This window comes from Falco peregrinus, chromosome 3 (genome assembly GCF_023634155.1).
Source record: "Falco peregrinus isolate bFalPer1 chromosome 3, bFalPer1.pri, whole genome shotgun sequence".
Classification (NCBI taxonomy): domain Eukaryota; kingdom Metazoa; phylum Chordata; class Aves; order Falconiformes; family Falconidae; genus Falco; species Falco peregrinus.
Genome location: NC_073723.1, coordinates 121,137,955 through 121,165,130, shown reverse-complemented (window position 1 = coordinate 121,165,130; position 27,176 = coordinate 121,137,955). Strand labels below are relative to the sequence as shown.

Below are 27,176 nucleotides of genomic sequence, written 5' to 3'. Positions count from 1 at the left end.
GGGAGAGGTCAGGTCAAAAAGCCTGTCAATGAGAGACCCAGAATTACTGTGTGCACATGTTCCTTTAGATCATCCTCCTCTGATTCCATCCCTGTGCCCTGTTATTCACCTTTTTATTAAATATCAGATTCAGAATAAGAAGGTCACAGACCATGAGACATTAGGGTTTTTTTCTAGCAGATCATGGTCTATATTTATATCATCCATGCCAGATTCGGGATCAGTTTCTGGCAAAAAACAGTCAATGGTATAATGGGAACATTGTAAATAGTGGGAACCAGCCTAGAAGGAAGTTTGGCCCCAGATTGCTGAGAGGCAGTAACGAGGGAGGAAGAGGGAGGGGGGAAGTGCAGACAGCAGGAGGTTTTCTTCCCAGTCACATTGGCTTATATTCACCTCCACCCTCTCCTTCTGAAGGTCCTGCTCCGGTGTGTCTGACACCACATGCATCAGGGGATCAGTACCCTTTTGTAGCTGTTAGCTCTCAGTCATTTATCGTGCTGGCACTCTCCAAGATCTGGCCCAAACCAGACTGCAAATGTGCTTAAGCTTTTTTGGCAACACTTCATAATAAATGGCAAACCATTTCTGCGGCTTGTTTCCATTGTAATATTAATCAAACTGAATTCCTGTGGTGCTCATATGGATGTCATATGTAAACCCTTCTGAACTCAGCTAGCTACTAACTCCAAATTAAAGTCAATGAGGAAATTTCTCTCCTGTCCCCATCTTGCAGCTCTTAGCTCTTGCACATTTATTCCATTCATGAAATCCTTGTTTACTGTGGAAATGAGGAAATACCAGAGTTGATGAAACCCATGAGAAGCATTGATAATACTTCTGAATTTATAGGGAAGGTGCTCAGATGCCATGCTGACAGGCAGCATCATGAAGCCCTGCTATGGAGGGAAACCTACCTCTGCATCCCACCGTAACTAATCCACATATTGAAACAAAAGCCCTCACCAGTGTTTCCAGCTGGCCATCCCCTCCATGTGGATATTTTAGGAACAAGAGTTTTTTCAGGCCAGTGCTTGTCTTCAGCAGTGGTCAGTACCACCATTCAAAAAAAAGACATGAGAAATCTCTGCACAGCAGTTCTGGAACAGCTCTGTCTCAAAGAGTTTTCTCCCCAGACCTTAGAAATCCCACCCTGTTTGATGAAGTACATGTCTCCCTTTTTCACGGGGAGAAGCAGGCAAATAGAGGTTGGATTTTGCTCTGAGAGTACTGATCCCTTTTTTTTTTTTTCCTGCAAAAGGAGTCAGAGAGCTGCAGACTAGTTGCTGGATCCCAGAAGTGAGCTACCAGCCAGGCAGAAGCTCATCTGGCTTTGGGCAGGATCTTAGGCCTTGCATAGTCTTGCAGCGTCTGAACTAGGACAGTGTTAGCACCTACACTGTGTCATCTATCACCTTCAGTAGATTTCTGTTCCTTGGGAATCCTCCTGTTGTCCCTCAAAGCAGAGTGGGATCGCTCACCCAGTGTGCGAGAGCCCCCTGACACGCCGAGTTAAGGTATTTCTTTGTTACAGATTTGCACAAACCTGAGGACTACCTGGCATTCTACGAAGCAAGCCCACCTACACACAAAAATCACACCGTATCTATCCTGTTACATGACTAATAAAAAACCCACCTAAATTTACACTTCTGGTCGGTAATTACCATCTTCTTTGCCATTGGTTAGTCACACTTAAATTAGCCCTGCCTGCTGTATGCATTAATTAGTGCACGTGCTTCATGTCTACCCCCTTTTGGGGAGGTAGGTTTCTGGAGCGGGTGGTTGTGATCTCCCCCTGCCAGATTTACCTTTCTCCTAGTTTGTCTCATTCTGCTGACTTCTTGTCTTTGCTGCAATTAACTGGCTGTTGGCACCTCCTGGGGTGGGATGTTTCCCCTTATCAGGCTTGCAGCTCTCCTTCAAGGGCACAGTCATTAACAGAGAGTTACAGATGTATGACTAACCTGACTTCACTAGAAAAAGAGAGTGATTTCGTATTGACTACCGTAAGGTAACGGGGACTGAGTGCATAGCCAGATACTGCTCCTGCAGCCTCTAGCCCAGCGCCGGAGATGGCATTAGCTTCCCTGAAGGAGAAGGGAAGAGCACAGGAATGGCTGAGGGGGTTTCAGACCTTCCTGAGGGGTTGCCCCATGGGCAGTGGGGGGAAGGTCCCTTCTCCCATTGCACCACCAGAGCCCTTGTTTCACCCTGTGCCTCTGCCCAGCACCAGCACGGGTTCCTGCCCGGGAGGTGCTGTGGGTTTGGCAGCGGGCAGTAGACACCACTCACAGCTTTATCTTCCCTCCATCGCATACAGCAAAGCCCCTTGCGGTAGGAAGTCCCACACTTGGCAGAGCCTTCTCAGGCACGACCTTTTCCAAACTCAGCCAAGCCCTGTCTGCACCAGGGGTGGCTCCTTCTGGTCTTTCGCTTCAACTTCGCCCTAAAGTGCACAAGTTTCCGTGTAATCCCCCAGAACAAGAAATCATTCAGGGAGAGACTCAGATGCTGGCCGTGTCACTGCACACACTTTGGAAAGTGTTCAGGTGCTTTCTCCCTGAGAAGACTTGTCACATACGTCTGTGAGTCACACCAAAGGGATGTCTCCATTGTCCCAGCGAGATATCTTGGTCGTGAAAAGTCACCGTTACCTAGCAGGGGCCCTTCAGGTCCATTTGCACGAGCAGCTTAGAAGATGACAACTGATCTCCAGGACCCAATAATTTTTGTTTTTTCTCCAGGCAATCCAGCAAGCAGGGAGAGGATGTGATCTCACGCTCTGTGTCCAGCTGCAGCGTGATGTGGTTGCTGTTTGAGAGGAACGGCTTGCTGAGCTGTGGTACCTTACAGTGGAAGTGGAGCCTTTGGCATGACCAGCCCCGCAGCCAGAGTGTGTGTGTGGAACACATGGGAAACAGCATCCCCAGTTGGGAGCTGGCACTGGGAATGCCGTGGCCTGACTGGCAAGGGTGGGAGATGACTGCCTTGGGTGGGGGCTTGGGGTGAGCAGGCGGTGGGTTCTGCTAATGCAGAGTGCTGGCGAGGCAGCTGCGTGTGTGCTGGTGCATGGGGCTCAGAGGGATGGGGGGGAAAGCAGCACTGATGGGGGTCATGGGGGCAACGGTGGCCCTTGCAGTAGCCATGTGTCAAATAGTTGGTTACACTGGAAAAGATCGTCGAGGCCAACTGTTACCCCAGCACTGCTGAGCCCCACCACCGGCCCATGTCCCCAAGCACCGTATCTACGTGGCTTTTCAGCACCCCCCGGGGACGGTGACTTTCCCCCCATCTCCCTGGGCAGCCTGTGCCAGTGCCTGGCCGCCCCCTCGGTGAAGAAATGTTTCCCAACACCCGATCTGACCGCCCCGGCGCAGCCTGAGCCCGTTTCCCCTTGTCCTGTCACTTGTTACTGGGGAGTTCCCTTGCTGAGGGGTGCTGGGGGCTGTTTTGGGGTACCGTGGGTGGGCTCTGGTTGCTCTACAGGGCGGAGGAGGTCCCCAGGGAGGTCTGTCTCTGGTCGGGAGAGGTCACTGAGGCCATGGGTGCTCCTGGGGTCCCTTGCACAGGGGTCCCTGGGCGCAAGCTGCGGATCGGGCCATGAGGGTGGTGAGACACCAGTGGTATCCTGTTAGCTGGGAGGGACAGGGGGGGCACTGACGTGTGTCTGGGAGAGGGCTGCAGGGTGGGCGGCGGGCAACGTGCTGCCGAGGGGTGGGAAGAAAGAGGGTACTAGGGGTTGCCTGTCCCCCTGGCTGGCTGCGCTTTGGGGTCCAGCCTGGCCCTGCGGTCCCCGGCAGGGCTTGGGGGCAGACCCACACATGGATGGACATGGCTGCCCGGTACCCAGAGGGTCCGGGTGGGCACTGGGGGTCCACCCCCAGGCTGGGCTCACAGTGGGGGGCTGCCCCGTGCCCAGGGTGTCCCGAGTGGGCACAGCGGAGCCTGTCCGCAGGCTGTGGGACCATGGCGTGGGTCTGCCCATACGCCGTGCGTGGGCTCACAGTGGGGGGCTGCCCCGTACCCGGGGTGCGGGCTGAGGGCAGCGGCCTGGCCCTGCGGGAGGCCCGGCCCGAGCGGACACGGCGCGGCGCCGCCCGCAGCGCTCAACGCGCGGGGGCAGTTCGTGAAGGCTGAAGCGGGCCGGGCCGGGCCGGGCCCTACCGAGCTGCCCCCGAGCGCGGCGCGGCGGCGCCGTCCCGGCGGCAGGGGGCGGCGCGGGGCCGGGCCGGGCCGGGCCGGGTCTGTCCGCTCCCTCCCCCGCTCCCCGCCTTCCCTGCGCATCGGAAACATGGCGGCGGCGAGGGACTGAGCAGCCCCAGCGCTCGGCGGCCGCGCAGGTGAGGGGGGGCGGCGGGGGCGGCACGGGGCGCCGCGGCCCGGCGAGGCGCTGCCGGGGGCCGGGCGGGGGTCGGGCCCGCAGGCCCCGCGGCGGCAGCGCGGCAGGCCCGGCCCGGCGCGGATCCCGCCTGTCAGCGCGGCCCGGCCGCCGCCTCACCCGCGGGGCCGGGCCGCGGCGGGTGCGGGCCGGGGCGGCCTGTCACCGCCGGCACCTGTTGGCGCCCGTCAGGGCCCGCCCGGCCCGGGGGCCCTCCCGCCGGCCCCCCGCCGGTCACGGGGCAGAGGCCCCGGGGGTCTGCGCCGGCCTCCCGCGCCTGCCCTGGGCCGCCTGCCTCGTCCCAGCCGGGGCGCAGCTCCCGGCGGAGCCGCCCCGAGGGGCTTTGTTGTTCTTCCAGGTGTCCCCGGCAGGGCCCGGCCGGGACGGCCCCCGCGGCGCGGGGGGGGGGACACGGGGCGCAGCAGCTCTGCCGCCTGCCGCGGGCCGCCGTCACCGGCTTCACCCGGAGGCCTCGGGGCGAGCTCGGCGGAGCGGCCGAGCCTGCGGGGCCCCAGCGCGCTGTGCGGGCCTGGGGACGGCGGTCGGGGGGTGCCCGGGGGTGGCCGCGGGCAGAGCCCGGGGAGGCTGTGCCCTGGCTGCCCCTCGTGGGCTCACGGTCCCCTCCGGTGGGCACGGCGCGTCGCGGAGCCGGACCGCGGCGCGCTGAGCGGGACCTGCCGCCGGCCCCTGCCCCCCGGGGGTCGGGGTGGTCCCGGGCACCGGGCGGAGAAACCCCGTAACCGCCGTCCCTGGGGAAACATCCGCGCCCCCTCCACAGCCCCCCGCACCCCACCCCCCCCGAGCCCCGCGCTTGACAGAGCGGGGGTAAGACGAGGGCTGCGCTTTCCGTGCACTCTAAAGTGTTTAAAAATGAACACAGTGTCAGGCAGGCTCCTGCTGCGCGTCGTTCAGGTTTAATCCGGAGGCTCTTTGAAGCTCCTGTGTAAAACCGTGGCAGCAGTTTGGAATCTTGACGACTAAAGGCAGAGACACCAAATTAAACAGGCAGCCTGAGTTCTGGATGCACTGAGCAACTTGGCTCCCTTTGGCCTGGGATGCTTTAGGATCAGCAGCGAAATAGTAAACTAATTACTTCGGTGCGTAAAGTCAGGACACGGAGACCCAGCTCCAGGGTACCCAGCTTTGATTTTTGGCTCTGTTTGGGTTTACTGTTGTTTATAGTAAACACTGTGCAGTGAGTGGCTGAGAACAGCCATGTGGTAGCTCCTCTCCGGCAGCCAGTAATATCGGGCAAAAATATTCTCCCAGCTCGGTTCGATTGCCTGCGCAATGGCGTGCAGCAGGCTGTCCCGAGGCTGCGGGCAGGGGGACAGCCACCTCTCCTCCTCCTCTTCCTCCCTGCCTTCCTCTTTCCTTACCCTCACCCTTCTGCTGGCTGGGCTGTGGTGCCCCCATGCCCTTGCTGCAAACGTTTGGAGTGCGGGATGGTGGTTTCATACCTCCCTTGTGCTTTGTATCAAGCACCGGCTTGTGGCTTGGCCCTGGGGATAAAACTTGTCTCATGGGGGGCTCAGCTTTGGACAAAGTGCTGTGGGCTGAGCCCCGCAGGGCCTGCGCTGTGCGATTGGGTAGTTCAGGATCTGCCCGGTAGATGGTATGAAAATGCAGACAGAAGTAGGGGAGCCCTTTACAGTGGGCAAGAAGGAAGTACAGGTATTTCTGTGATACTTAAAGTATTTATTAAAGGTAAAAGTGTGTTTTATTTGAGAGAGATACACTGACCCTCAGTCTTCCTGTATCAGTGTTTACATCTTAGGAAACAATAAATCTACATCTTGATGATCTGCTTTTTGGTCAAATAGTTGGTATTAAATAAATCAGATATTCAGCTAATTAAAGCAAATGCAGAGCTTAGAACAGGAGCACAAGTGGCATATCCTGCAAGTTGTACCCTGTGCCCTCTGGTTTTCCTGTGTCTAAAATGTTAGTAATATTTTAATTCTTGAAGTCACATCTCTAGAAAGTTGGTGAATTTTGCTGCAGAGTTTGGTGTCTTTAAATGAAAGATGCTGCTAGGGTATAAATCGTGATATATTATTCGTTAAGTAGTTGTGTTTCAGAGTAGAGTGGATTGTGTCTATGCCATAAATGTAATTTAAAGGAATCTCTGAAACTGTTTGATAGCCTCAGACACAGTGTGCCTAGAGAGGAGTTGCAGAGATGCTGTCCTTGTTTCCCAACCGTGGGGTAAGGTCAGGTGTACATTGAAACCCTTCCTGGGTAATGTTTCTTCTTTTGAAGCTCTTCCTGCTGGCAACTTCACATCCTATGCAGATGATGTATGCTGACACTTGGGCCTCTTCACCATTAAAGAGGTTTTTGTGGTGTTTAATCTAAAATCTTTGTCTTGCACTTTAAGCCTGTTCCTGCTTCTCTGATCTCCAGGGCACGTGAAGAACACTCTACTCCCTACATCTCTGTAGCAAAATTTGAAGTATTTGAAGACTATTTTTTTTTCCCTCTTCCTGAGCTGATTAGACTCTGTTTCTTTGCTATTTTGCATGGGCTTGTTGTCTGCACAGCTGATCTCTGCCCCTCTCTGGACTCTGTTGTTGATCCACACTTTCCTTAAAGCTCTGTGGTCAGGCTGGGCGTGGTAGGACTCTGTTAGTTGAGCTTCTGTGGAGCAGTTGTAATAAGTTGGTCCAAGTGACCCCGTTTTGGGTATGTCTAAGTTACTGTTATGTGAAAAAGGATGCAGATCAGATGTTTGCATATTTGCATGTTGAACCATGCATTTGTGGCAAAGGACTTGGCGTGCTCAGTGAACTCCTATTTGCAAAACCGGGAGTAGCGTGCTAGCAGTGTGGGCTCCAAGCTGGTATAAGTTAAAGCTTGGCATGTTTGGGTCTCTTAAAGCCATAATGTTTGCATCTAGCCCCCTGGTTTTTTTCCTTTTCGTTTTCTTCGCTGCAACTGAAATTCAGTTTGTGATGGGACAAGCAGATTTTGAGTCACTTACTTGTTCATTTATGTTTGAAAAGTTTCCTAACAAGATGGCCAGGAGGGGTCCATGAGACATGAAGCAAGATACATTCAGGACAGAGCAGCAGCTCTGGCTGCCAGCTTCTTTTGCAAGGTGGTTAATCTCCTGCATATGTGTATATTTTATATAATTCAGGAATAGGCCAAGGTAAAAATAATCCCCAGAACTAAACTTCAGTGTAATGGAACTATAACTCTTGACTCCCTCCTTCACCCCAGCAGTATGCCCTGGTGTAGCGTGTGCTCTCCAGGCTGAGTGATATGAACAATGTTTCATCCCGCTTTATTTGCAGGATGACAGGGTCTAGTCCTAAAGGAAAATGCCTTTTATTTGTTGTGGGTTTTTTTCAGATGCATTTGTGAAAAATTCCTTTCTTACCAAGCTTAAGTGTCTTAATAGTGGAAACTTTTATAGAATGCTTGCTTAGTGTTTAAAGTGATAGTGCATGTCTGAGAGGAAGCACGTGAAATCTTCCATCTCTATCACCAGGTCTCACTGGGCTTAGAGCAAAAGACTCATCCATATCTAGTGGCCTGAGACCGTGGTGTCAGACCAGTATCTGGTGAGAGCACCTGAGCACTGGAGATCACCACCACCTCTAGTTTGCAAAGCTGTGCTCTTTGCTGATTGTCCTGCATAGCAGTTTCCATTAATAGGAAATTGCAGAAGTAGCTTCAATTGTGAGCTCTCACCAAGCAGGACAGTTTGGTATAGGGACATCGCTGCAGCCTGGCTGGTACTGAAAACTTTAATGCCCAGAGATCTCCATCTGCATTAAATTTTCTTTAAAAAACCAGAATAGTACTTGACTCTTTTATGAAGTTTTCTGACAGACATCCTCTAGCAGATTTAGACACCATGATGTACAGTATTGCAATTCTGCAGGGTTCGCTCAGACACCTACCAAATGTTTCTGCCACTGTAGCAGGGATTTAAGCAGAATTTGCCTCTGTGCCTCCTCTCCTGCTGCGCATAGTCTCATGGTTTTATGCAGACTCATCCTGAGCAAAAGTTCAAGAAATTGTCTGTGAACTGAAGGGAAAGATGAATGTCCATTTTGCTGCCTCTGCTGATTGCATGGCAGCCTCGTCCAACAGGCCAGATGGACAGAGTGATGTCTTAAGCTGCTGTAGAGGAGTCTACCAGCACTTGTCTTCTTGAGATCTGACTTTGTCAGCAGCAGTAAGTCACCCTTGCAGCTCCACTCTCTGGTTGGTAACTGGTCATTTGAGATAAGGGAACGAGAGCAGACATGAGTCGATATGGTGATTACCGACATGAAGGAGTTGATGTGAGAGTTCAGTGCAGGATCTTTTTTTTTCCCCTGGGACAAGCTTGTGCTGCTGACATATGTACACCTCTCTCCATTTCTTGCTCACAAGTTATTTTGTATGTGTTGTAAATAGAATGGTGTTGGCACCAGACAGAAGCCTACCTCCTTTTGGAGCTACCTCCTCCCAGCCAAGTGCTCCAAGTTAACCAACTTCAGTTAGCTCTTATGTCTTCCAGACAGACACAGTGTGAACAGTCCAGAAACCTCTCAGTGTCTCAGTTGTGTTTTTAGCAATGGAAACCGTAGGAGTAGATGCCAGTGGAAATTTGTGAAGCTCCATCTTTGCCCATTGAGAAACACAGTTCCTCCTCCCTCCTGGCCCTTCCTGTGTTGCAGCGGACACTATGTCAGATCCCTTCTCCTGGATGTTGTGGTGAGGGAACAAGTTTGATTCACATGTTGCTGGAGCTACATCTGCTGTGGTTTGCTTGGGCTTGTAGGGGATAGGTGCACCCTTCTGAGCTCCCTGGGGTACTGCTGATATTTGGCTCCAGGGCAAGGTCCTGCGGGGGGAAGGGGAGGGGGGTGGTGGTGGAAAAGCTGTTGCTTTCCAGCAAGGAATTTGTGTTGGGGAGGGGGGTGGTGGCGGAGCTGGAGGATGCTTGTGCTGTTTCTTTCAGTTTAGCATTGGCAGAGCTCTGTGCAGGGTGAAAAGCCCAGCGTCGCTTCTACACCGAGCAAGCCACAGTCCCTCGGGATGCGGTTCAGCATCGCCCTCCTGCCGCCCGCCCGCCTGGAAGAGGCGGTGCTGCAATGCCTCCAGCCCGCTGCCGGCCTTTGTCCGCCTGACCTCCCTGCGTGCCACGGCTGCACCTTATCCCCTGCTCCTGGGCCTCTCTTTCCCTTCCCTGTTTCGGGTAAGCCCCTGCCTCCTCCCACCACGGCGAGCCCTCTCCGCCTGCCTGCGTTTGAAGCATCCGTGGGATGCGTGTCCAGCTGGGCCGCTTGCCAGAGGCTGCCTGCCCTCCCTGTGTCCCCTGCTGCCAGCAGCCAGCAAGCAGAGCCCTCAGGAAGCCGGGATGGGCTGCACACACGTCGTGGGGGGACACAGGGACGAGCAGCACTTCTCTGAGCCAAGAACCTGGACTTGGCTCTGGCTCCTAGCAGCACAAAAGACCGTCCACACCGTGCTGCTTTATGCCCTGAAACCGGCTGGTCTGCAGAGGTGACTGCGTTAGGGTGAGGTTGGCTCCCCAAGCTCGGATTGAACGTGCTCACTGCTGTTACTGCTGCAAAGAGGCCCCCACCTCTTTGCAGCTCTGTGTGGCTCCCCTCTTGTGCCAGAGCGTGGCCTTTCCTGCCCGTGTGGTGCACGTAAAGTATGAGAAATTTCTGCTGTATGTACACGGAGCGTTATTTAAATGAAGGCGCAGCGATCAGGCAGAAGAGCTGATGAAGTCTGATGTGGACTGAGGAGGAAGTCGCACCAATTCCACTTTCTAAAAATAAGTTGAGCGAACGTTCCTGCAGCCTGGAGGCTGCTGCTCTCTATACACTGAGTGTGTTTGCCTTTTTTTTTTTTTTTTTTTTTTTTTTTTTGGGGGTGTGTGTGTGTCTTGTTCTGGCAAATTTTAAAAAAAGATGCTACAGTCCAGCAAATTACTGCAACGGTTGTGTGATCAGATATATGCTTATGAAGAAAGTCTTGGTTGTTTCAGTGTTTCTAGGAGTGACCTTGAAGGATTAACTCGAGGTAGTGTTTCCTAGAAGTCTGTCTAAGCTGTTCTTAAAGATTTCCAATGATGGTGATTCAGACTTTCCTCGGCAATCTACTCCAGTGCCTGACTATCCAGATGATTAAGGAGCTTTGCTTGATTTCAGGCCGGTATTGCTGTACTTCAACCCCACCGTTTTGACATTTCACCTTCTCTCTGGCAGGCTACCAAACAGAAGAAAAATTCTGTATATGTAAAGGCAATCATTTGTGTAGAGTTTGATCTTCCTTTCTACCTTTCCCTTCTGTGTTCAGAGAATGTCTGCTGGCTCTTGTGCACTGCCGTGCGTTTAATTACACATGTGTGGCAGCTGGGAAGCCCTGGTCCCGACTCCTTGTGTTGTATCGGCCATAACTAACAGTCCTTGATCTGTGCTGATGTCAGTGAAAATGTGGTGCTTCAGGTGACATGTGTTTTATTAAAATTGTATATCATGAATTCCCCAGTTGTCTCATACTTCTATAGAAAAATGCACGTCTCAAACATCTTACAGAGTTTTTTGCTAGTAATACAAAAATCAAGATGACATTAAAAGTTAAATTACTTCAAAACATCATATAGAGACGCTGCTGATAAAACTGTTGCTGAGCAGAGAGGAGCAGAATATTGTTCTCTGTCATGGGGTTTTGTCTCCTTTTCCAGTGGTTGAACATTTTATGAAATGTGCATCTGCAGCTAGTTTCCCATCCCTTAACTTGCTGCAGTGGGTCTTCCTAATAATTTAAAGGCATTATCATAACATTTCTTCATTTCAGTCTGATAAAATTGTTACGATGCATTTCAGAGAGAGATCTACAGTTGAAATGGCTGTGATTGATTTTTTTTTTTTTTTTTTTTTTCAGGAAGGGGAAAGAAAAGGGGTGAGGCACTGAAATTCTTTCATGGGATGAGAGTTACTGCCTTGCAAAGCCCAGATGGGCTGGGGTGGACTGCTGGCCACTTACCATATTGAAGCTTACTGCGTTGCATGAAGATTTCTGTAACACAGTTATCCTGCTTTCTTACCGTATTTTCTAGCCACTAGTATCTGCTAATTGCTATCTCAGGGGCTCATATATTTCCTGGATTGTGTTTTTGTGCTGGCAGTGTGTGACTCTTCAGCAGCCCTGCAAGGCAGGACTTTAACAGCATATGTGCATGATGCATTTGCAGTGCCCCTGCCCTCTTATCTGCCCAGCTCCTGGAAATTGTTGCCGCTGTAGTTTTTAGTCTCATTATGTATTAAACTTCAAAATTTTACTTCCGTTTTGCTTCTGCAGAAGTCCTTGGTGAAACTTTTCACTGTCGCGTGTACCTAGAGCACAATTGTGTTGTCAAGCAGTTGTTTGAACGCTTCTGTTGGCTGGATGCCTCTACAGTCTGATAAGAAACACCCTTCTGCATGTGCGTACGCTGGCTCTCCAGACCTGTAAGACAGGTGGAAGGTACCTAGCAGGTGGAAAGTGATACTCCCTGCTTTTTGCTGGTAGCAAGCCCCATGCGAGGCAGCCCTGAACTGGGAGCCTTGTAGCTGCATAATGCTGTGTTTGGGCTGGGCAGCGGTGTACTGATTGCGATTGCACAGTTCCAGCCCAAGAGTTTCTGGTGTCTGGCAAGCTTGCACCTGCCAGCAAAAAGATGGTGGAATCATCCTCAGCATCAGCTTGCATCCTGAGTTCTTAGTCAGACTCTTGAAGGAAATAACTCTTGAGGTAGGACAGAATCATTAAAAAATGTTTTCAGGTGGGGGTCTCCATTAGAGTATCAGCTGCAGATGGAAGGTTGAAAACTTAGCACATCACTACATTAGCAATCAGCCACCAAATGCTAGGGCTGTTAATTTCCATCCATGTTAGTAGTTCTTACTGGTTCAGTAACAGTGTCATGCACGGTTCCCATGTTGTTCTCTAGGAGGTGGAAGTAACACCATTCAGGTTTTGGTGCTCTTAGTATTTCTGTCTTTAGGTGCAGATTACTCAGTAAAATGCTTTTTTTTCTGTAGCAGAATATCGGCTGTACCTCATGTTATGTGCAGTTGATGTGACATCATCCAGGAGATATGGGTGACTAATTGGCAAGAGGTATCAGCTCTAACCAGCAAGGCTACCACCTCGCTGCTTGCCTGGAGCACCTTGCCTTGACTCTTAGCACAAGGGAAATAAACTGTGGTGGACAGCCAGACCTCCTGGCTTGTCACATGTCTCCAGGGGTGAAATCCATGTTGTCATTTCTGCAGTCCCAAAATGGAGGGGTTTGGGTGGCTTTACAATGCCACATGTCTCCCAGCGTGGCAGGAGACAGTGGCTCACTTGATGGTGAATTGCCTGTGCCCCAGACAGGGCAGGAGGAACTGATTCCACTTGGGCATTATCCAAGTCCCTGCACTGTAAATCTGGGCAGTCCTGCTGTTGATCCAGCATTACAGGGAGGGTGAGGGATGGCTTTGTTATCTTGGCTCATTTTCCATCACCATGAGCTTTGCTCATCTTGTGCATTGCTGGCATGATTTCTGCTTGTGTATGTGGCAGTATATATTCAGTGTTATCCACTCTGCCTGACCAGAGGACTCTGTCTGTTCTGGGTCTGTTCAGTTATTTCATATTGTTGTCAGCTGGAAAAATCTGTAAATGCCCTGTGATATTTTATGGCTTTATAAGCTGTACAAAATGTCCAGCAGGTAGTTTAATGTCTAGCAGATAGAGTCTGTAAGAGTGCATTTTTTTCATTAGCTCTTTGGCAGCCATTGAACATACTTTCATAGCTGCAGGATGGACTTTTGGTCGCTTGTGGTCATGTTGTGTTGTGTTTTTTTATACTGGCGTCTACCGTATGTACATGTTGTTGCCAAAATAAGAGATTTCATAGTGGCTTGTACAGACAACAGTGGAGGGCCCCACAACGTATCTTAGTTTTTCAAACTCTTGGCCCTTCAGGATAGTAAAGTAGCCTAAGAACTTTTTCTTTACATCATTAAAAGCAATCTGCTCAGGGTTTCTTGCAGGATCTGGCTAGTGATTTTTCCTCTCTGGGAGTAATTCTCTTGAGATAATATTCCTGTGTACTGCTAGACTGTTTTTTCTTTTGTTATTAAAATTTACAGAAGTTTTTGATGGGTGCTTGTTAGAATTTTTTCTCCAGACTTTGCAGCCTGTAGAGGATATTTCACCTTTTTCAGTAGATTTACAGTTTTGACTCCTGGGATTTTAGCTCCTTAAGTCACAGACGAGACCAGAGTTATACACAGGATAAAAATAGAAAGCAGTAATTAATACCCATCCTTGGTGAGCCTGGCTCTTCTAGTCTGTCTTGACATGTTGCACTGTTGCAATTTCCTTTCTTTTTCCTAAGAAATGGATGAATTAATATCTCTCTACATGAGCCAGAAAATAAAACAAAGATGTTTGCTTCCTGCCCTGGCACGCTATTCCCCTTGGGGTACAGTGGGTTTCTGTGAGCTGTCTTCTCCCGTGCAGCCCTGGTGCCTTGGCAGGCTGCTGCTGGGCTGGAAGGGGCAGGCAACAGCAGTGGTGCAGCCTCTCCCTTCACCCTTCTGGACATCATTCTTTCCCTCTGTTGGGGACTGGATTATCTGTCTCCACACTCCAAGCAGCGGAGACTGACTCCTTTTCAGCTATAGCAGGGGCAAATCCAGGTTTGTGTGGCTCTGCTCTGTACTATGAGGGTTTGGGCATTTCTTTTGCAGATGGGGCAAATCAGTGGGAACTTTTGTGGTCTGTCCTGCATTTGCACAAGAAGAATCAGCTGCTGGGAGTGTTGGAAGGAAGAGCTTGACTCTGAATCTGGCTGTACTGCTTGACAGGAGAGATCCTGAGATTTGGCACTCTAAGGATATATAGATATAGATATATACTAAAGGGATCATCTTACCTGGTCTTCTTTGCCCTCCTGAACCTGTTTTCTCAGAGGCAGTTGTGTCTGGCAGGTGGGGAAGGTTGGCTGTATGGCTGGTGTGTCAGCGACAGAGTTTTGTATAGGGATCTATGTAAGAATTCACCCTTGAGTGTGTGACTTGAGTCGTTGCCCCCCACAGTGCTGCCTGCCAGTAAGGATGTGACTGGGTTGGTGGGGGACCCCAGGAAGTTAAGAAATAAGTAACTCTGGAGAAGGTCGTTACTTTGTGCTGGATGAGGGAAGGGAGCACCTTACACACTCTAAGTAACATGCTTAACGATTGCTTTGATGCCATGTGAGGCTTAAAGATGAAAGTTTTCATCCTGTATATCTTCCCAAGGGTTATTGCTAAGCATTCAATTTAATTGTTACAGAATTGTTACAGAAGAAAAGCACAAGACAGGAAAATGCAATGCTAGGTGTACATAACCATCATCATCCCCCACATCTCTAGTATTTTAGCTCATTAGAGAGTGGTGGTTTTGTTCCTTTTCTTCAGGGCTGGTTTGCTCTTGTCTGCTCCCTGAGCTCTCATCTCCCTTTCTGCTGTTTCAGTGGAAACACCTCACCCTGTGTGTCTGTCCCTGGGGAGCATCCTCCTCCCTTGTGCTGGAGTGCTTGCAAGATACAGGGGTAATATAAGGGATTGGGTCATCTCCTTCCCCTCTCTTTCCAAGGCTTTCCTCATTCACATTTCTGTTGTGTCCCTTAATTACCATCCCTTTGTTTTTTTTATTCCCCCTCAAGCTGCCTTTTCCTGCTTATGGTCTCCTGAGGATGTTATGCTGAAACTTTTATCGAATTTACATTACTAGAAATAGTTAATGCAAAACCTTTTTTCAGGAATTCTCACATCCAGCTTGCAGCATTGTTGCACGGTCTGTTGTGACATTTCCAATAGAGACACAACTGGAGGTCAGACCTTTCTTTCTGGATTAACTCCTGTTTCCCCTTGCTAGGGACGTGGGTATGTATTGTTTTCCTGGATTTAAGGTACATTCATTTCATCAATTAGTATTACAAACGATGCATATATTTATCCACCTGATACTGTCTTCCCATACCTCCCATCCCCTAAAGAGCTTAGGTTTTAGTAGTTTTTAGTAAGACGCAGTCCAGCAGAGAGTAAGTATAAGGTTGATTAAACAGGTTTTTGTACAATATATGTTCTGGCTGTTGAACAGAGACCTGTGAAGAGTGTACACATTGGGGCACATTTTTGAGGCCACGTACATCGTGTGTGTAACTGCTGTCTGGAAAAGCAGTCATGATTTACTGTGGGAGGGTGCTGTATTAGCTTGTCATATAGCTGGGAGAGAAGGTTGTGCCTCTGTTAGAGCCTGATGGTATGGAAACCATGCACTGTTTTGTTTCTTTTTTTTATGCACTCCTGTTTAAATTCTTATTTAAAGACTTCGAAGCGTCCTATTGTGTGCTTTTGTATGGGGTGACTTTGTAACTGTCATGGACAGAATCCCATTTCAAGGTCTTCTGTAAGCCATCTGCTTTCATTAATAGCTTTTGGATGTGGCTCAGTGCAGATTAAAATAGCCACATTGCTGCAAAACTTTACTGCCTGCATCAGTCTGGCCTGCCTGTTGAGCCTCGGCAGGCTGGGTGCACCCTCACGGGAGAGGGTGCTCTGCGTTGCACCCTGCTCTGTCTGTACCTTCCAGTTTGTGCCCGGGTGATGGGGAGGCGTGCTGGGGTGCACCACCTCTGCACCCCTCTGTGCTCCTGGGATTGCTTTGAAAGGAAACCCAGGTATGTGCAGAGCTGGCATGTGGCCTGGCTGCTGGCTATCGGGGTGTCAGGGTATGGTCGGAAAATACCAGGGTCAGGACTGTAGTGTGCATGTGTGATAGATTTTCTCCTCTGCTTCAAAGTGACCTCTGTGGGCTGGGTGTTGGATACACTGTCATCCCACTCCATATAGCTTCCACTGCTATAGCCCAAGCCATTCCCCTTCTAAAGGCAGAAAACTTAACATCTGACTGTGTGAGTCCTGCTGACACCTAATAGTTATAACACAGATGGTTCAGTGGCAGAAACATCAGGCTAGGGCACACAGATTCAATTCCTTGCTTTGGCATGTTCTTCCTATACAGCACTTGGTAAGTCCATCAGTCCCTCGGTTTGCTACATGTAAATGGTGCTTCACCTGCCCCAAAAGTCAGTCCTCTCTGTTGGTTTATGTTATGGTGCATCTGGGAGAGCTCCACTGGAGGTACAGTGGTGGTACAGGTCAGAAACGTCTGTGCTTAACACCCAGAAACAGAGACCTGCTGCTTTTCCCGGGGCTCCTTCAAAACATTTATGGTGAGCCATGGTCTTGTTGGCCCCGTTCACACTGGGAGGTGGTGCATGCGCATTGCTCACCCAAAGGGAAACAACGGCAACACAAAGCCTGAAAGTCAGTACAGCAACAGGACCAGCGATGAAGGATCCCTTTATGCTGGAGCATAAATTATGCTCCCTAATTCCGGAGCATAATGAAGCTCCCCTAACCCCAACTGCAATGAGGCCATTTTTTAAAAAGAAGGGCTCTTTTTCAAAGCCCTTCCCTCTCTCCGTTTCTCTCGGCCTGAGTATCCTGTTCCGGGAGCGTGCCAAACATGTAGTTTTTATTGCAGCCTCTTGAATCTTCATGGAGAGCAGGGTTTGCTCACTGCGATACACAGCAAGATATTTCTATTTTGAGCCAAGGCCCATGCTGGGTTTTTCTTGAGAGAGAAGGAAACCTTTATTGGAATCCTGCGAGGTTTTATTTCATTTCCTCCACAGTCATGAAAGCTGGTAACTGCTGCAGCCTCCCTTGCGGTGGGGAGTGATTGCTTCCAGTGATCCCAGCTTTTCACCATCATCCTGAGCCATCGGCTTTCCCTTAGGCTCGACTCAGCAGTGTCTGATGATCCAGCTGTCATTTCCTAGAAGGCTGACCCATCTCCTCTCCCTTCCAACCTGAAGGTGTTCAAAAGGAAGTCATAAAGTTGATATTTTCATTGTAGAGACATGGTCTATCCAAGTTTTGCACATGTTTTTGTCTCGCTTAAAATAAGTTCTCCCCTGAGACTTGGCTTAGAAGCTAAGGAAGTGCGTTGCTCGTGATCACGTCTTTGAGACACCTCCGTGTCTTAACATCTTTCACAAGAATGTGTTTCTGAGGAGCCAGTCACGATGTCTGGAGTTTATCAGTCCACTTCTTACATGGTAGAAAGAAAATTAGTTCCAGAGAGAGATATGTTGGAAATGACACAAAATCCTTCTGGTAGAAAAAGGAGTAATGGTTTGCAGCCATCAGATATTTCAGATCACACAAGGGGATCAGTACTCCAGATGGAAATACCAACCTTCATTGTTACAGTGTTTCTTTGAAAAATTTCCTAGTATGAACGTAAGGACCCTGGAGTCCTAAGGAGGGGGGATGCTTGCAGAGGTGCTGCAGCTTCATCAGCCTTTGTTCAGAGCTGCCAAACATGCAGCTTTGCACAGACAAGGAGAAATAAAACTCCGGTCTTGTCCAGGAGGATGGTAACAGGGAGGTGGAAGGAAATAAACCTGTTGGTCAAGAAAAATTTGGACTCGCCTCTTCAAACTTAGTGGCTGCTCATTCTTGAGAGTTTCCTTCAGGTCTGGTGTAAGCATTTGTTGCTAATTTTGTTTCAGTACTCCTTGTGGTGCTGAGGAGGCTGGTGTGCAGGGTGGTGCTGGGAGCTGTCTGCTGGTCATTGGCTTCTACCCAGAAGAGGGGTCAGTTGGCTGGCTCACTGGAGTGTGCTCTGGGGGGGGAAACCCATGATTTTAGAACAGAAAAAGTTATCCTGTCCACAGGTCAGGCAGAAATCTTAAGGAGCTAAGTCCAGTGTGAAAACCAGAAGAGGTAAGAAGCGTTTGGAATCACGTGCTGGCAGTCTTCTAATTTCTCAAGGAGGCTGAAAGTACCTTTCTTTCTCTAGCATAGAAATGAAAATTGGCAAAATGAGCAAGCCGAGGTGGTCATATGCAACTGGTCATCACTTCTCTTCCTGGTTTTCTAAGTGGGTCGGGATGCAACTGGGAGTGTAACTCATGGTGCATGTACGGGCTTCCAGAACGGTGCTGAAACAGGACCCGGCACAGCCTGAGCTTCCAGCTGGGAAGCTGCAATGGCAGCGCTGTCATCACCCTTGACGGGCAGGAACTTAAAACACTGCCATCACATCTCCTAAGGAAATTTGTAAGGGATAGCTCTTCATTATTGGAAACATTGATAGTGTCTGATGGGAAGATACCCATGAAGACAAACTCAATTGAAGCAGAGGTCATGTAGAAGGGATTTTTACTAGCTGGACTGGTCTTGGTGCTCAAGACCCATGCTTTTGTGGAAGGAAAAAACCCAATGACTGCAGGCATTTTGCATTATGTGGAGCCGGGATTCTCTTGTTGCTGTCCCATGGGATTTCTAAGAAGCGTCATTCTCACAGTCCTCTGGCAATATGCAGAGTTTTCTTTTTTTTTTCTTTTTTCCGCGATCCTAATCTGTGGGGTATGTATCTAACCTAATAAAACCATTTTTCAGCTTCACTGTTGGTAGTTCTCTTCCTCTTCTTTCTGAAAACATCTTGCCTGCTGGCAACTGCATTGTCCAAAGAGGTTTGAAGCTTGGCATGCTGTAAACAAAACTTCAGTTACCCTTTCAATCAAACATGGTAGCGCTGTGAACTGACTTGGCCTCCATCCCAAGGTTCACCATAATCTTCCTCATATAATAGGAAGTCCAGACAACCCCAGGAAATAATTCAGATGCAAGTGGTGCCTTTAGTGGAGTAAAGAAGTGCCTAGAAGAGACATTAAGAACCTCAGCTTTAACTCTTTTCATAATTATGCACTCTGAAGGAGCGGAGGCTTTGTAGATGAAGAGATTACATGCATCTTATGAGGTCTGTATAGATGTGACAGTGCCTTCCACCCACATTTTCTCACTTTTTGTTTTACTGACATCGCAATTGCAACATTTAGTGGAAGAATATTGCAGAGCAGGCTACCCTATAACACTGAAAGTCCCTTCCAGTCTGGCGCAGGTAAATTGAATCATTCTCCCCTTAGGGATGATAAGGATGAGCTTTGGGAAGAGTCTGTTGGTAAAAGCAGTGGGGGGGAGAACTTAATTAGATTAAGACGCATTTTGGCTGTGTTTGCGCTGAGGATTGTGCAGTGTGGCTGCTGGAGAGGCAGTCTGAGCTGGGAATGATCTGGGATGGTCTTCCCAGTCCTGGCTGCCTCTGTGCTGCCTTTATTTTTTTGAACAAGAAAAAGGAAAATACAGCTGAGGTGTAAATCTTGGTGTAAATCAATGGAAGAGATTACTGGGGTGCTAACTAACCCGTGTCTTGAGCTGTGTCCTGCCCCTGGCTGCAGGCTGGTAGGAAGGCAAGCGCTCGGCTTTTCCTTGCCAAAACACAGCAGCTAACACAGAAGTGTGGTGGGCAGGTTTTGACCGACCACCCCACCTTTTCAGTCAGCTTTTGCTTGAGGTGTGAGTACCAACGGCCTGTGTGTTTCATGTTTTGATGCAGTTACAAATGCTGGTTTTGCTTTTGAATGTCTTTGTCCTTTTTTACTGTTACTTGTTTACTTGTCTTTCAACTTCTTCGTGGAGGATGTTATCATGGCTGTTAGTTTCCAGTAAACAAAATTTCCTTCTCCTGGTATATACTTGGGGGTTTTCTTTTGTGTTATAGGTTTGCCCTGCTGTACTGTGGAAGGGATAATTTAGAGTCCCCAGTTCACTCCCTTCATGCTGTTCATTATGTTATATGCCTCTCCTGTGGTCTCTTTCCTTTTTATTACTAATCAGGTCTAGTCTTTTAAATCCTTCTTTGTGTGATAGTTTCATTTTACAAAAGCTGAACTATTTTATATCAACTCAGTTGATGTGATCTTACTCATATCAAAGGTGTTTAACAGCTGTGGTTCCATGTACTTATTGCAAGCTGAACTTAAATTGTGTCAAGTTCTGCGCTGCTTTGCTATGGCAAGTGGGAATGTTTGTTGCAGCTGTCTTTAAATTTAAATTTGGATGTTTTAAATGAATTAAATATGAACATGAATAATGCAGCTGGTAACCTAGCCTTTCTGCAATTAAGTGCAAACTTCTTCATTTTGTCTCTGTGCTTTCAGGTTTGATATGCTGCAGTATTTGTACTGACTTTACTGTCTTGTAGGAATGATGGGGAACTAGAGCCCATGACAGTTCAGTGGAGCCGCTGCCGCTTTTGATATCTCGGTGAGTGGAAGTTGTTTGAAACTGTGAGAAAGGTACTTTATTTGCTACAAAAGGCAGCAAATCAGTTGGCCTTCTTAGATTTTTAAGGTACCATCCTGCTGAAGTGAATTTATACGTTGATCTGTCCTTTCAGGATATAAATTCTAGAAACCAACACCATGTAAAGCTGTGGTCTGTGCTTGCAAGATTATCTTGATATACACAAGCATGAGAAATACAGCTTTTGAAAAAGAGGGGAGTTTTAACTCTGCTATGCAGCTTTGTACAAATGTTAGGTTCTGGAGATATGGAGTATTGGAGCATGTGGTGGGCTATGTAAATCTTGAGTACTTGATTTGATGCAAAAGTAAGATTGTCTCCTTCCTGTCATTGACACAGCTGGCAAATTCTCATCAGGGGCATGTTTTTGTCTAGGGTCATTCAGGAAGATCTCTCTGTGTGGAAATAGTCCTTTTTTCCCCCTTGGATACCAAACTGTAGCTTCTGCTATTTATTACTTTAAGATTTTTCTTTTAATCTTCAGTCCCTGAACGGTGTAAAGACCACATACATTCGTACTGCGTTACTTCCTGTCCTGCAGTGCCTGTGACCTTACATGTTCTGCTGTTCACTTTCTTCTCCCTAGACTGAAGACTGTCCTCTTCACTGGGGTGTTTCAGGCTTGCTAAAGCCTGTAGCGTGATTCCACCTAGGATATGTCAAGTTGGAAGGAGCTTTTGGATGTTGTCTGGTCCAGCCCCGCACACAGAGCTTGGCTGGCTTTGAATTCAGGCTCAGCTCCAAGGTTAGATCAGGCTGCTTAGGATGGTGGCTGGTGACACTTGGAGTGTCTCCAAAGGTGGAGATTTTACAGCTTCTTGAGGCAACTGTAGAATTAAATTACAGCCAGCGGGAGTTACCAGTTCTCAAGCCCTGTGTTAGTAAAGCCCACCTTATACCAGCGTCAGGAGGGCTGGGGTACACGGGCTACGTCTCCATAGCTAAAAAGAGCGGGCAGGGACTGGTCCCTATCGCTGGGACGCTGTGAGGCTGGTGGCTCACACCTGCACTGTGCAGAGCTAGCTGCAGTCAGGGCAGGCAGGCTGCACATTGTGGAGTGTGGCTCTGGCTCTTCCCTGGGTGTTATGTGGCCCTGAAGCACACAAATTATTTTGCACCTTTTATTTTTCTTTTTTTTTCTTTTTTAAGTTGTGATTTTGCAGGATGAAACCACATGTTGCTGTCCTGTGGTGTGAGAATGTATGGGGAGCTGGGTGGTGCAGAGCTGCAGTGGAGGACTGTGAAGGGTGCCAGGAGCCACACTGCAGCCATCTCATTTGGATGAGATGAGTTTTGTTTTGGAGCATGCAGTGCCCAGGCAGGCACCCATGTGGCTTTCGACAGGGTGGGAGTCCCCATACAGCCAAAGTCTTCTCCTTTGGGGAAGAGCCACTTATTTTTTTATTATTTTTCTTTTAACAGGAGCAACATTTACAATGTCCTGTTCTCTTCCACAGCATGAGATCTTGCTGGAAGCCCACTACAGTGTTGGCTGAGGGACACCAGCAGTCATCTGTGTGCTTTACAAGTAGTTAGAGTTACTCCTATTGTCATCTGTGTGAGGACAGAGGGTGCAGGAGTTTCACCCCTCCTCCCAAGCCACAGCCTTCCACAAGTTGTATCTGAGCATCTCATACATGGCCACAAATTTTTCCTCCAAATAATTCTGCAGGGAAGGGTTATGCATCCCTGCCGGGTAGAGCTCTGAAGGGCTCAGGCTGAAGCAGCTTTTCAAAAGCCGTCTGAGTGGCATGGGAGCACAGGTCCTGTGCCAAATGCGTGAGATTTATTATTAGTGTTTAGGTACTTCAGAAAGTCCCACGTCTGGAGGAGACAAGCAGACAGCAGAGGTGCAGAGCTAGAGATGGTGAATGCTTGTCTGATGCCTTTATATAACACCTTTCACCCTGGGTTTTATGGCTGGGGGACTTCTCCTACCATGACTGCTAGCTTTTAATAAAAATGACTGAAGAAAATTATGAAAAGAAGCATTAAAAGTTGTAAATAAGCTTTCACATGTAGGTTACCTTCCACTATTGAAAGGAAAAGAAACTTTACTCCTTTCACAAGTATGCACAAACAAACATGCTATTTATGAGAGAGGCAATAAGAGACTACTGTGTACCTTTTGATTTGGATTAAAAAAAACTAGGGAGATTTTTCCTTTAGTATTTAATATTCCTTTAGTATTTTCCTTCTCAGAGTATTGCTCAATGCTGCAAGCACTGCACGTAAAAGGCTGTAGTTTGTAGTGCTTGTACAGAAAATTAAAGTCTTTATTTCTCTTAAGTTTGGAAAAAGCCTGGTTTTCAAAGTCAAAACTTCTTGCCAAGTTGGATCTGTAAATAACCCTTTAAGCAGAAACTCAGTGTTGCGTCCTGAGACAGCTTCCTCTTACGTCCTCCAGCCTGACTGCCCCACTGTGAACAAAATGGAGTTATATTGACACAATTAATCTTTCATTAGTTAGTGTAGTGTCTAAACATGCTTTTACTAGCTTTCCTAAGGGCTTGTTTGTGGCTCAGCCATTCATTTAGATATTTTCTGTCAGGACTTGGCAAGGCTTGGTGCATGCAGTAGGTGCTGCCCTGCGAGTTCGGCTGTGCAGGAGCACTGGTCTCCGTGTACGTGTCCACATATCTCCCAAGAGCTTGGATTTTCAGTAACGTTTGCATATTACAAGAATGGAAATGTTTTCTCTTGTTGGGGACAGTCCAGCCATTTTTCCTCCAACTCAGAAAAAAAACCCCCGCAGCACAGCTTGGACACTCGTTGCCGTACTAAAAGCAAAAATATTTCCTGGGTCATTGTCCAATTTCTCATCCTTATTACCCAGAACTGCTGTGAGCGATTTGAATTGCAAGTGGCGAGCTGGGGATTGTGATGCTGTTTTGCCAGAGTTAATGTTTCCATGTATTTTCTTTCATAAATTTTAGCTCTGCCTCCCTTTGTTAGTAAGAGCAGCCCCCTCTTCCATGCACATGCTCGGGACCCGCTGTAGAGTTAGCATGAAGAGTGGCGTATGCTCCTCTTGCTTATTTATGCCACTCCTGCTGCCGTAAATTTGAAGTTGTCCACATATTGGAGAAAGACTTGTAGTTTCAGGGGGGTTGAAATGAATTGTTTGTGTTCAGTAGGAGATGTTCTGTGCAACCCATGGTGAAAGAGCATCTATTTTCTCCCCGCTGTGTGATTAGTTAATGTTGCAGATGACTGCGTGCTCCAGAATGGGGAATTTTCTCATGTTTATTTCTTTTGTCCTAGACATCTTCAGTTATCTAAAAGCAAGCCAGTCCCAGGATAAGGACAGCAGCAGGTGATATAATGCGGAAACCAGGCCCTCAAAAAGGTGAGCAGTGATGCTTTTGGCACAGCCAAAGGCCCAGTAGCAAGCTGGTGCGGACTGAGGGCTGAGTGCTTCGGGATGCTGGCGATGGGGTGCAAGCATGGGGGATAGGGGGTTGCAAGCTCGAAACAGAGCCGCTTGTTTCTCCAGCAGCATGCAGAGAACACTTCATCAATCGACCCCTGAGACAGGCAGAGGAAGAGCCCCTTGCTGGGTGCACCCCTGCGGCTTGTGGGGCACAGTGTCAGGCAGCAAGGGTGCTGTGCGGAGCCCGCAGCATGCACCATCTGCTAGTGATCCCAGCATGAGGCAAACTGCTTCTCCCCTGGCACAAGCCTCCCCCTTCTAATGAGGCGTGAAACCAAGACCAGCCTACCTTGTGGAGATGAAATCTGTTACGGACGCTTACCTCTCACCGCCTGATTCTCTTGTCCTGTTACACGCAGCAGCAGCCGTGATGCTCAGGGTGACTGCATGCATGGTACCTGTGTCGTGCTTGCCCCAACAAAAAGGGTGAAGTCAAGCAGGCTGCCTGCAGCTGAGCTGCTTCAACTTCTTGTGCTTAACAAAAATATTGATTTCCTTTAGTGTTGTGCCATGCATGTGCGTTCAACTGGAGTGATCTCATCACATGCGCTTCAGAGGATGGGGGAAGGGAGAAGTGTAGAGGATGGAGCATCCTCCGCAGTTCTTTGTTCACATCTGCTACACGCTCACAAGGTTTATTGCAGGAGATTTCTATGCTCAGTTTCTCTCCTCCCTTTATTTTTTCTAAACGTCTCCTTTGCTTCTCTGGTGGTTCATCTTACAGAAGCATTATCCTCTTCCTAACACTGCTTGTCCTTTAATGAAGTGAAAATAAATGAAGGAAAGCAGGGAATGGGGAGAGCCTGCTGCGAGGCAGCTGGAGGGCTTGGTAATAAAAGAGGCAGGTTGATTAGTCAGCAGTGTGGCCGCGGACTGGGCTGGCTGAATTTAGCCTCGCACACAGCTTGTCCTCTCTGCCTCGTGGAGCAGGGCACCTGCAGCCACTGTGGCTGTGTGACCTGTGCTGTGAATGCCGTGCCATAGGTTGCAGAAGCAACACCTGCATTGTGCACATGTGGGTTTCTGTCCTACTTACCTGCTTTTTTAATAATGCATTGAACTTTTTCTTTATTTGCCTGCAGAAATTCTTGTGTTTCTTTCCCTCTGTGGTGCTTTTGCAGCCTGCTTAATGAGGATTTTTGCATGTTAAAGGTTAAGAATAAAATGTAAATTCACCTGCAGAGTATGGTGAGAGGCTACTTTGAGTGCACAGAGGCTATTAAGACAGCTATTCTGCAACACTGAGAGGAGCGTTACTCATCCTGGGGGGCTTTTTTGCTTCTCACTTAAATACTTTGTGTGCTTTATTTTTGCTTTGTTAAGGAGATGGCAGAATACTGTCCTTCATAGGAGTACATTTACAGGAAGGGTGTCCTGCCATCCTTTCCATTCATTTGTGTCTCTCCAAGGAGGGTCTTTGTCTGCTCCATGTCTAGTGATGCTGTGACCATGCTCCATATGCCCCTCGTGTTCATTTAATGGATAAAACCATTGCTGTCCTGTCCATCAAAAAGAACACGTCAAGAAGAGAAGATTGCAAAAATAATGGTCCAAAAGCAGTTTCGGACATCTTAAGACTTACCAAGCCACTTTAGCAGCAGATTGTGGCCTGCCTCCTTCAGCTGCTTATCAGATTTCAAAACTTTTCCTGTTTTCTTTTTTCTTCCTTTCACATGGAATTGCTTTTTGTGGGGTCAAGGCATGTTTCATAGAGCACTACCGAACTGTTGTTTGCAGTAGCCCTAAAAATGCTTTGTAAAATCAATGAACTGGACTGCAGCAGCGGTCCCAGGGTGCGTGAGGCAGCAGCACGTGGAGGACCTTACTAAGGGCACGCTGGTCTGGCATCCCTCCATGGCTGGAGGCCACTAGAGGCAGGGATGGGCATTCGCTGCTTCTTGCTCGTATCACTTTCCAGAGCTGTTTTGGGAGCTTTTATTATTGCTTTTGCAACTCTGAGGCCCAAATCTGCTGTGAGCAAAGACAACTCAGATGAGATGCTCATCAGAGCTGGTGCTACTTCACTGTGCTCTCCTATGAGCTGTGCAGGACGCATGTTGGTAACCTGGTGTTGTGCATGGAAAGGGCAGTTGTGCAGACTTTTGGAGAAGTCCTGTCCCTATTGCCAGAGAGGGTCGAGGCTGATTGTGTGGGTAAAGCTGGCTGCAGTAACCTGGAGTTAATAAAAAAGGAGTGAATCAGGCTCCACTTCTCTGCATACAAGATCCACAGGAGCTGTTTTTAATGGCTTTCGTGTTTGTTCCTCTCAAGCCTTGCCACCTCTTCACGTAGTCAAAATGCTGAAGCTCTAGTAGTTTGCTGCTTTTTACATTATTGCTTGCCATTGTGGGACAACACTAGTTGGTGATGACTAGGCAGAGACTCAGATGCAAATGCAGATACCTCATGTCAGGTCTCCTGAGCTGTGTGGAGGAAGGGAGCACACCCCATAGATTTAGACAAATCGTCTGTGTTACCTGGGGTCACGATGGGGATGTTATTCCTCTAACAGAGTGCCTGTAAAGCAGGTGACATGAGCAGATAATGTTGGAAGAGTGCATTAGCTGGCTTGTTTCACTGACACAAATGTTTTATTTCTTGTCTCAGCCATAGACTGGAAAGATGGTAAAAAGCACAAGTACAGCCGCCCATCAGAGTCTCCCTCCCAGTACCAAGGTAAGAGCTCCCTTCTTCCTCCCTTTGTTGGTTTTTTACCCTAAAAAGCTTAAGTTGCTTGGATGTGGGAAACTGCAGCATGCCAAATTAGTTTACAGACAGAAACTGCTTTTGGACAGTCCTCATGTTTTTAATTCAGACCACAGTCAAAAATGGCTGAGAAGACGCCAGGGTAAGCACACAGCTGAGCTGGCTCATTTTTAAATCAGACAGGATTGAGCAGATCTGTTTCTTACTGCCCAGCCATGAGTGCCGCAGAGTAACTGCCCACATTCTCACATGCGTCCGGGGCATAAGGAGCCTCTTACTCCTCCACAAGCTCGTTTTCCACGTTCCCAGCAGCAGCTGGCCCACTCCTTGTGGCCATAGGAGAGACATGGTGTGACCTGTACTCCCTCCTCCCCAGCGGCAGGAATTTGGCCCTTAGCCCTGCAGA

At 48.6% G+C, this 27,176-nt stretch overlaps 1 protein-coding gene across 10 annotated transcripts in view; it reads left to right on the top strand.

Annotated features, from left to right (window-relative positions):
* Positions 1-4,212: 4,212 nt before the first annotated feature.
* SCMH1 (Scm polycomb group protein homolog 1) overlaps positions 4,213-27,176 on the top strand; it is a 71,603-nt gene continuing 48,639 nt past the window's right edge. For 7 of the 10 annotated variants that reach the window (XR_008746454.1, XR_008746455.1, XM_055799534.1 and 4 more), the window contains exons 1-4: positions 4,213-4,343; positions 20,531-20,592; positions 23,896-23,980; positions 26,672-26,740. Coding sequence is in view for 8 of the 10 variants with exons in the window: in XM_055799534.1 (XP_055655509.1) it covers positions 23,956-23,980; positions 26,672-26,740 (94 nt within the window). In the remaining 2 variants the exon portion in view is untranslated. Of the gene's footprint in view, positions 4,344-20,486; positions 20,593-23,895; positions 23,981-26,671; positions 26,741-27,176 lie in introns of all 10 variants that reach the window. The other 3 variants (XM_055799528.1, XM_055799530.1, XM_055799529.1) reach the window with 3 other exon arrangements.